Below are 10,920 nucleotides of genomic sequence, written 5' to 3' on the forward strand. Positions count from 1 at the left end.
TGGAAATTTGGCTACTTAAAACAAACGCCTCATGCCCCCCCAATTATTTACTCCATCTATTCACTGCTTTCCTGACAGACTGTGCCGATAGCCTTTAGAGTGCTCCCAAAGCGGGTGCAGACATGCTTGGACAGAGCTGGGATTCATCACTCTTGCATGTTCAGCTGTTAGCATTCATAGGTTGGGGGTGAGTGTTACAAGGCCTCCGAGTGTGTAATTTCCATCAGCTCCGTAGGATCCCTCCACACAAGAAAAGCCTGTAGAACATAACTGCAGGCATTCTGCTCAGAAAGTCTGAGAGCACGGGGGATAATTGATTTTCCTAAATCACAGTTTAAACCTATCCTTTGGAAAAAAAGAAAAAAAAAGGTCTGGCTTTGCTCAGAATCAAGGCAGCTATCATATTATGAAAAGCTTGATGAGAGCAAAAGTAAAAAGAAGTATCACCCAGCTGCTTCATTCCCTGAGTACCATCCACTCTGTGCATAGAATGAAAGAGGAGTCCTCTAAAATAAAACCCAGCGAATGATTGTGTAGAGATTATGTCCTATTACATATGTACCAGGGGACAGAAAGAAGTTGCATGAGCAAATCACCAGCTCCACCAGCAACTTGAAATTTCATATCTTCTAACTTTCACATGATTGATTTTGCAGCCTTAGCAGGGGTCTTGTGATATAATGGTTAATGTTGAAAATTCACACGTCCATTGTCTGAGAATTATGCTACCATAATACTGAGGAATAGGCTTAGCTTGGCTTGAATTACTTGGCCTTACGTATCTGGGGACCTCTTCTCGAATACATTTGGTGAGAGTGATGTCTACACGCCTGATCGGAGAATTACCCCCGGGTCAGAACTATTTCTTTTGGATTGAAATCTTGTATCTCATGGCAATGGACCATGGAGCTCAAATGAAGCTTTTGTCACCTGCACAGTGACTTTCCATGAATCCATGTTGCAGAGGTTTAGGACATTTTAACCCTACAGAAACAGTGATCATCCGCGAGACAGGAAGCTGTTCTCATCCTATGGGGGAAAACTATAGCACAGAAGGACTGGAAAGATACTAAGCTCTTAGCCTGGGTTTCAGATCTTTTGCATCCTGAAACCCTCGAAGAGCTAACACTTGCATTGCAGTACCCATTAACATGTCTGGACAAATACATTCATATGATTCATCACACAAATAAATATTTGGCTGGCTTTCTAATTCCCAGATTATTTTTTCAACTGGTAATAACAATTCTACTCTGCAAACATACCCCAAATCCCAAGTATTCGTAAGAGGAAAATGTTCCAGCCAACCGACACGTACATAGATCCTTTTGAAATTCTCAAGGACTTTGTGTCTTGTTTTGGGAATGTATAACTATTGATGAAAACAAATTCCTATAAAAGCAAAGTATTTCTAAATCCAGGTTTGTAAGCATTTCCTGAGCCATAATTTGCTGTGCAGAGCCAGAAGCTTTTCCAAACTTAATTTTATATTGTGAACCAAAGTAACAATCTTCAAACAATCCCCAATTCACCTAAGTATTTGGATGTAAACATACCATCTAAATATACATTATGAATTACTACTGTAAAAATGACTTCATTTAGCTATCAATGCTTCTGCATTTTCAATACTGCAGTGGAAATACTAGGTTATTGGCTGTCATTGTCTACTAGTGACTTATTTGTTCCAGTGTCACTTACTGGAGTTGCAGAAACTTAGCTGCTTTCTTTTCCCAAAATTGAAATATTTTTTGAGCTAACAATGATACATTCTCTTTTTTGCACTCCCACCACCTAATGTATTAGACCTTGTTGAAATTCATAAATAATGATGCTCACCGCACTTGCTGAGCTTGCTGTGTTTTCCTGTTGCTGCACTGAAACCTGAGGAACACCCATACAGTATCTGGCAGAGCAGGAAGGAATGTCCTGTGCAACGCCTAAGAGTAATATCTCTGCTGATTTGCCAGGACTCCCAGTGCTGCTGGTCATTAATCTTTCTCAGCCAAAACCAGATGGGGCTATTAGGCAGGCTGGAGTAATTGGGGAAACTGGCACAATGCAGAAGGAAATGCATTATCTTCTGGATAGAATTGCATGTAAAAATGAGAACATTAAAAATGTATTTTTCACATTTAATTGGACGATGTACGATTATACCTACCAGAAAATAATGTGCAATGTGTTTTGTGCAGGGCATTTATAAAACTGTTCAGCTGTGCTAGGGCCTTATTTTCCCCTGAGGAGAGAAACAGTAGCTACAATTCTGACAAGGTTTTTGTGCTTTTCCCTCTAACACAGGACTTACTCTGCCGCAACAGCTACTGCAAATAACACTACAAAGTGCCTCCGCTTGTCGGAGTAAAAGGCAAATGCAGTTTATGATTTACATACAAACCACATGAAGCCTACCAGGTAAAAAATCACTACTTTAGGAATAATGTGAGCATATCTGATATGCAGTCTAACAAAAGTGATGGAACTGCAGGTACAGCTGCTAATTCCTTTATGTCACTGAGTCCAAGATGATGATTACAAATAGAATAAAAATTGCAAATTATGAAGTGGAACCAGATTACTCACATAGGAAACTAGCAAGGCTGGAAGGAATTACTGAAAGTAGGATTTGGAAAAAAATCTGATAGATACTGTTTGCGATAAACAAAGACATTTTCTAGGTCTGCCAGGTAGGCAAATGGTAGATGACCCTTAGCCAGAAAATGCTAGGATGGAAACTACAGCTAAACATTTTAAGGTATATACTGTGACAACAGAGAGAAATCATGGAAACATATTAGAGGGTTACAATAAGACATTAAATAAAGGCAAGTGTTTTGCCCAAAACTTAAACTTGCAAAGCCTGTTATATCAAAGGGAGAAGCATGAAAACAAAAATAGGAGGATCGGGTGTCAGCCAGCACATTATTATTTGGAATAATAATTATGTCTGAAATGTGGTGGGATGTCAGGATGTGCTGGGAAATACACAGTGCAGGCTCTGGTGCTGGAATGGGCTTAGGGGACTGGAAAGTTTGCAGTGGCTCACACATGTCAATGTTTTGGAGTGGAGGGGGAAAAGGGAGACACAGAACATAATGTGTCAAGATAATACCCCAAATTAGAAGAACAAAAGAATTTTGTAGGATTTTATTTCTGATCCCTTGACTAGGAAGAGGTTAGCATTTAGGAAGGTTAAAGAGGAAAATACAACCCCCCCAACCTAGTAGGGTGATATTTGATATAAAAATTTAAAAAGAAAACCCCCTTTTTCCTTTTAAAGAAGAACCAGTGGCCCTAAATAAAGAGAAAAAAAGCCCTGAAATCCTCAGATTAAAAATGGAAAGGGCTTATAAATAGCCATGGAGTATGGTATTCCCTTAGATAAATGGAAGACAAGGACAAGGAAATGCTGGTATGACTAAATAGGAAATTTTAGAAGTTATTCAGGCCAAATAGGAAATCTTCAGAGAATGGAAATCAAAACTTTGTAAAGCTGAAAGGAAGGTATGTAATAGCTAAGATGGAGTTTGAGCAAGCTAAGAGGGAATTTGAAGAGCAAATACTAGGAAGGTAAAACTGAGAATACACATTTCCTCAGTACACCAAAAGCAGAAAACCAGAGATAACCGGTAGGCCACCCCAAACAATAAGTAGAAGAAACAATTAAAGACAATAAGGACATTGCCAAGAATCTAAATGATTTATTTGCATCAGTCTTCACCAGAGAGGGTGCTGGAGTGATATCTAAATGAGAGACTCACACTTTCCAAATATCAAAGATAAGGAGAGATCATAGGCTGAAGACTCAAGAGAGAAGTTGGTGGAACAAATCAATAAATCAAAGGCATTAAGTCACCAGGTTTATCTGATATTTCTTGAAGACTTCAGGAGAAAACTGAGAATTAAGTAACAAAGTTGCTAGCAAATACCTACTACAGCAGAGGACTGGAAGACAGACGGTGTTATAACCGAACTGGGGATTTTTGGTGGTGGTGGTGGTGGTGGTTTTTTCATGGTGTCGGAGGAGCCCTGGCACTTACAGACAGATATATAATCCTAATTTGCTATCATGTAAATTGGCTGAAATGTGTTAAAAAAACCCAAGCCTCACACCTCCCAAATTATGCAGCGCATAGACAAACATGACATGACAGGTAGAAGTCAGTACAGTGTCTATAAGTGAAAAAAAAGGGGCTCTTTGAACCTACTACCGATCTTGGAGCTGGTTATACCAGCCCGCACACGTAAGCCTACCCAGGAGGTCCTATGACTCGCTGTGCAGACAGGCAAGTCGCAAATGATTACCTCCCTGCTCCCCCATCCACATCTCACGACCACCGAGGAAAGAATAACGTTCATGTTGATAATGGCACATCCAAACAATGTACAGGTCCGTGCTACAGGTTATGCTGCTGCAGGGCAATCCAGTCCATCCTTGGGCAACATTGTTAAGCCAAGGAGAAGTGTATATCTGGAAATGAAAGTTTTTAATATATATGAAACATAATGGTGGCCACACTGAAGCTCTGACTGGAGATTTTATGTAGGTACAACCAGTGTTAGCCTCTCTTAGGATCAGCTTTTGATATCTTTCTGCACATCAGCTAATCAACAGGACTCTGTGCTGCAGGGTTCTTCTCACTCTCAAAATGCACAGTGACCTGGACCCTTAATTGTGAGTAATATGGGACTTGGGGAGTTAAGATTTTGGTTTTGTTTTTTTTTAAATATACCTTAGCCAGGACTGAGCACTCATTTAACTTCTTCCCAGCTCTTCCCAGCTTTTTATGTAAATCTTTACATAAAGCCATTAAGAACAGAAGAAAAGCACTTTGGAAAATTATGCAGTGATGTATTCTTATGCAGCCAACACTCCCAGGGGAAAAAGTGAAAATTTCACATAGCCTCCCGCCCCTTTTTATTTCTTGTCAAAGATGTTGCCTTTTTTGGCTTTTCTTATATACACACAGCATGATGAACTGATATTTGTAGTTTAAATGTCTGGTTTAACCACGTGGTTTCCACCATAACAGAAAGCTCTCACGAAATGTCAGGTTAGAAATAAAACCAAGCTCTAGAGGGATGAGGTGAGGAGGAAAGTAGAAGGTCCAGTGGCTGAAAAACAAAATGGAAAAAAAGTGAGCAGAACGCAACGTGGATCCATTTCCCAACTCAGGAAGTGGTATTGGTACACGTGGTTGTATGGGGATTTCGGGTAGGGAGACAGACGCATTTCTCACTGAGTTGTTTCTGCTTTCTCTATTAACATTGCAACAGAAATTACAAATAGCCCTGCAAGGGGTAGTGCATTAAACCTCATCTCTTCATCCCATGTAAACACAACATTAATACTGAAGAATAAAGAAAATGGTAAAAAGTCCAGTGTCTTGTTTTCTGCATTTTGCTTAAGTTTCCTGTCCGCCCTCCAGCATACTCCTGTGTGTACCGAAGTTGTGAACTTGACCAGCCCGCGTTCAAGCAAACACTCACACTCAGATTCCCAACACATTCTTTTCTCCCCCTCGAATGGGGAGTTTATTCCTAACAGTTCTGCTCCTTTTAATTATAAACTCCTTTAACGAAGTAGTTCTGAGACCTTGCAGCAGGCAGCAGGAGAGCACCAAGGCCACTAGTTGCCATGTTTATAATCCCTGTTCAGCAAAGAAGTCCACTTAAAGCCCAAGGCCCAATGCCTTCACGGACAGCCATGCACTGAAATGAGCCTACAAATCAATATCCCCCCGCACAATGTGCCTTATAGGCAAAATCCAATTCTTGCCTAAAAAAGATAAAGAGTTACAGCCAGGCCCTTTATTTTACGAGACACACACGAACGAGTTGCTCTGGTGAAAACAGACCTTACACTGACAAATTTTGTTTACTTTCTGGCAGAGCTACTGATCTTCTTTACTGGACCACCAGAACTGAAGATGGGAAAGAAACACAAGGGAGACATTTCCTTGGCGAGGAAAGGAGCAGCATTTAGGACTGGGGAAAAGGCAGAGTGGGGCATAGGGGATTTTCCTGATAAAACAACTAATTTGAGAATAAAAGACCAACCGATATCATGTGTACACCTAAACCAGTAACACACCTTCTCTGGAGTGCAGTATTGTATAAGCGTCCCCTTCATTTTCAAGGCTAATTCAGACCTTTGGCTCATCCTGCATTAACAAGGTCATCCATGTTAACAGGGCCCCTGTGAAAGTTCACAGGTGAAAGTTCCCTTTTAGAGTAGTGCAGATTTGAAATTCACAGGACAGCGACCCGAAGATCTTCCTTTACAGATAAAAAGCATGTCAAATTATTAAATAGCAACATGAATATTCTGAAGGTCTGTCTTTGCTCTGCAGTTAGGAGAGCAGTGTGCGTTCCCAGCCCCTGCCCAGTCCCCACCTCCGCAGCACGGCGGGCGCGTGGCCGGCTCCTCTCGCTGACACCTCACGAATGCTAAAGCTGAAAGGCCTGGGGTAGTTGGGGAAGGGACGAATGAGCATAGTCCGAAGACGTGTCACTTCAAATTTCTACTGTTAGAACTGCTGGGTACGATATAAAAACAGAAAGTATTTCTCAGTTCGAAGTTTGAAGACCAGGCCCCAAACTTTGAGTGGCTCCTCCCTCCGGTGTCCCTGTTTCCCGCACACGGGCTCCATTGTGCTAGCTGTTGTTCTCTGCCGTGAGATATTTGAGGGCTGCGAAGCCGTAGTGGCGCGACATATCCTGCTGGAACTCCTCCTTCAGAGTCTTGAGACAGATGCGGTATTGCTTGTTGGAGCGAAACTTGGTGATGTCGAAGCTGGGGGCGTGCGGCATGTGGATCATGTAGGCGTTGGGCAGCACCGTGAACTCGTACTCCTGGGGGAGAAAGACACCAGCTGTGAGGGTGTTCCCGAGCCCTCTTGCAATGCATCTCTCTTATACCTCTGCAGTCAAACATGCTCCATCATGTAACAGTGCAGTGTGGGTCTCAGAAAAAACAAACCCATACAGATACGCCAAATAAGCCTTCTTTTTTTAAAGTTGCTTTTTCTTGGTTTTATGGAACATTTACTTTCTCTTTTAAAATGTTTTTCTCCATGTAAGCCAAATAATGGGGAAACAGTACAAAAGGCATGTCTGAAGCCATGTCTGCAGCATGGGTTTTGCAGTAGTGTGCTTGCAACCAACACAGCTGTGACTGCACACAGCATGAGTCTCAAGTGACCATGCAAAAGCATATTTTTGTCCCTACAATTTATCTTGTTTGGCATGCTGGAATAAACTAAATTTACAAAGGCATCCATTGCACTACATACGTTGCTTTGCCTGTATACTAAGATACAGCGAGAAAGCTGTCCAAAACAATTTATAAACCTGAAATGAGGGGAGAATATGGTATCTTTTGTAGGTGACGTGTGAAAATGGACCTGCTAATTCCATATGCTTTGAGAAGGTTTTACGCAAATTAAGTTCCTCTTCACAAAGTATGAGATACTGTTTTAATTTCCCCTCTCCTCTAAAACTGCTTCACTAATTCTCTTTCTTTATATCTGACCTAGTTCTTTGACAATTTTTGTTGTTAAAAAATGATGGTTCATTTAAGTCTCAATTACTCCTGTTAGATATTTTCAATTTTTATAATTAAATATATGATCATTAGAGCAAAGCTAGACAAAGACTGATTCTTAGACAAGCTGAAAGTTCACTACTGTAGGATGTGTAAGAACCAGGTATCCGCTCCTGCAAGGAACTGGGCAGAAAAGGGATGTGAACCTCAGTATTCTGTAGCCAAGCGAAGTACCCTAACCACTAGGATGCTACCACGTTTTTCATATGGAATTTCAAAAAGTCTGAGTTGTATGGGATGCAAATGACAAAGAAACTTCGAAGCCTCCACAGGCAAATTTCCTATTGTCCTCACACAGTTTCTACTTACAGCTGTTGCTGTATTGACTCATTAACCATCTCTGCATAAGACACTGGGCAGGAAAGGAACAGCCACAGAGCATGCTGGCTTTAAAAGAAATGGTGCACAGCTTCCTCTGGTTTGCAAAGTCCAGTCACTTGTAGATTTAGGGGTCTGTGCAGAGACACAGAGTATCTGCAGCACAGAGGCAGAGTACTCCAAAATATTTTATTAGGGAAAGAGATTTATGGGAGAGTACACACTTGTGCTAATAAACATGAGTGTTTCACCTATAAATCTTTCTTCATCTAACAAAATATGATCAACCCAGAAAAGACTGGAAGCTGCTGGGTTACGATGCTACCAGAAACCAAGTGTTTGAGCAACGTAGCCCAAAATGAAACCCAAACAAAATGGAAAAAAGTGAGGAGAATGCAATGTGGTTCCATTTCCCAACTTGGGCAGTGGTATTGGTGAGCCCAAAGTGGAGCTAAGGCTGCAGTGCCTTCCCAGAGACACCTATGAAACAGTAGCGTGTGTTGGACAGCTAGGTGCAGATTTAGCTGTATGGCTGCTCCTTTCTCATTATGGGAATGCCTGTTCCCTGCCAGACAGTGCTAAAGTGGTAAATCTTTGTGCTAAATTACAATGCTGTCATATATGGGAATGGACCCCTCTGAGCTTCTGTTTGGGGTGACAAATGTACAGCAAGAGCAAAATAATCTGATGCTCACAGGCAGAACTCATTTAGCTGGAAGAAGCTTAGAAGTAATGGGGAACCAAACGTAAAAACAAAGACTGGCATGATGGAGTGAGAAGAGCTGATAAACTACAAACTACAAAATATGTCTCTACGGGACCTTAAAACTAAGGGCTGAAGCTGCAGAGGAAGATGCATCCCCCTCATACAATCTTTTCTTTGTTCTCTGTTTGCATCTCAAGTCTGTAATCCTGCAGGTCAGGGACTGTCTGTGCTCTGCAGTGTGAACTGTTCAGCACAGAGGTGCTCCCATCCCTCCGAAAGGCCTTCAGGCACATAAAGCCTTCCAAAAACTTATGAGTCTGCTGCTAATCAGCCCCTTTGAAAGATGCTGCACCGGGGTCCTGGAAAAAGGATTGCTCACAGTCTAGTTCCACAGTCACTGGAAGAGCAGGGAAAGGCTTCCTAATGACCCGTCCCTACTAACTACACGGAAACATCTGTTGAGAAAGCAATGAACTTGCAGGAACCTCTGTCCCTACCTCACAGGTTATAAATTCTTTAGATGGAGACTATCATTATCTACGTATTTGTACAGCATCCAGCTTAGTGGACATCTGCATGCCCCCAGAATAATAATGACGATTATCTCCACGCTGTGTGCTGCTCTGAAGGACGGTAGTGGCACAGGCCCTTGGTAAGGAGTCTGAAATAGTTCTCTTGACAGATACTGCTATTGTGAGGAGCAGTGAAATAATTCAATTGAGAAGCTGCCCTGCCTGCTGATAATGAAGCCAGCCAAGCAGCTGGCAGCAACCTGATCTGTGGACACCCCGAAGCAGAGGAATGCCATAGGGGGCGGTAGCTGTGCGATCCCACGTCCCCTCCAGACTGATTTTCTGGGAGAACAGGCCAATACCCATATTGCTACAGATGAAAATGAAACTTCTTTTCAATGTGAGAATGTTTTTAAGGCTGGATGAGTAAGAAAAACAATTCCCCAGAGTTAGTTCCAGCCCAATGGCCATTTAAAATATCTGCGCTATGATCAACTTTTAAAAATGTTCCAATTTCCCATGTGTGAATCTATATACTGGGCAAATGTCTCTGAACAGAAGAGTTAAATCATGAGTGCTAGATGAGAGCTGCCAGTGGGAACATAAGCCTTGTTACCCAAAGTAACAAATAATAAATCATTACACTGGCACTCTCCACAACTGATGGTTAATTGAATAGTATTTGGAAAGTGCACTGGAAAATTAAAGAGCTATAGCAGAGCAAAATATTATTATTAATGATAATATAAGGGACAATTTTTTTTCTAATCTTCAATAATTTTTTATCAACATAAGTAGGTACAAATTTGTTGGGAATGCACTTCTGCAAACAGAGGGCAAGTGTTCGCCAGCCCAAGGTGACCGTGTGGTTTTGTAAGCAGAAATAGAAAATAACCCTCCCCTGTATGTGCCTGCACACAACTACACTGTAGCCCACACCCCAGAGACACAATCTCCCAGTAACTTGCTGCATGCCTTGTGCTGCTCTGCTTCACATAAACTGGTAAGAGGTGGGCAGAGAAGGATCAGCTATATTCCAGATCCATAGCAGAAGCTAGCATAGGAGGATACAGATGGCCAAAAAGCATGGGTTTTGGTTAGCATGAAATACTAGTTCAAAAACTGGGACTGAAACAAAACTAAAAAAACCCCAAACAAACCCAAACTAAAAAGAAATGCCATGACTCAGACCCTGCTGATTAGCACAGTGGTTAGCTTCACATCCAAGAACAGCAGGGAGATGCAAACCCTGCCATTTCAGTGAGCAGCAGCACTGGGCTCCCACGGAGCCATAGTCGCTGCCAGCCTCTAAGATCTAGGTTGGTGGCAGGGACCTTGGCAGCTCTGAGAGCTCTAGTGCCAGTCTGGGACTCTCGAGCTTTCTCTGCATCCTTATTCTTATATATTCTGCCCAGCAGCTCCATCCCAAGTCACAGATCCAAGAGGCCGGTAGCCCAGGGATCAAGTACCTGGATCCTCTAGAGTCTGTTCCACAGCCAGAAACTTCAAGTTAATATCTTCATTAATATCTTCATCAATGACATAGACAGTGGGACTGAGTGCACCCTCAGCAAGTTTGCAGATGACACCAAGCTGAGTGGTGCAGTCGACACGCCAGAGGGACGGGATGCCATCCAGAGGGACCTGGACAAGCTCCAGAAGTGGGCCTGTGTGAACCTTATGAGGTTTAACAAGGCCAAGTGCAAGGTCCTGCCCCTGGGTCAGGGCAACCCCCAGTATCAATACAGGCTGGGGGATGAAGGGATTGAGAGCAGCCC

General features: G+C 42.3%; 1 protein-coding gene across 1 annotated transcript in view; it reads right to left on the bottom strand.

Moving 5' to 3' along the window:
- Nucleotides 1-3,685: 3,685 nt before the first annotated feature.
- Nucleotides 3,686-10,920, bottom strand: part of LARGE1 (LARGE xylosyl- and glucuronyltransferase 1) — a gene marked incomplete at its 5' end in the record, with an annotated part of 153,111 nt that continues 145,876 nt past the window's right edge. Inside the window, one exon of the mRNA XM_019471451.1 lies at nucleotides 3,686-6,855. Coding sequence (XP_019326996.1) covers nucleotides 6,658-6,855 — 198 coding nt within the window. The remainder of the gene's footprint in view (nucleotides 6,856-10,920) is intronic.

This window comes from Aptenodytes forsteri, unplaced genomic scaffold (assembly GCF_000699145.1).
Source record: "Aptenodytes forsteri isolate BGI_AS27 unplaced genomic scaffold, ASM69914v1 Scaffold482, whole genome shotgun sequence".
NCBI classification, from domain to species: Eukaryota; Metazoa; Chordata; class Aves; order Sphenisciformes; family Spheniscidae; genus Aptenodytes; species Aptenodytes forsteri.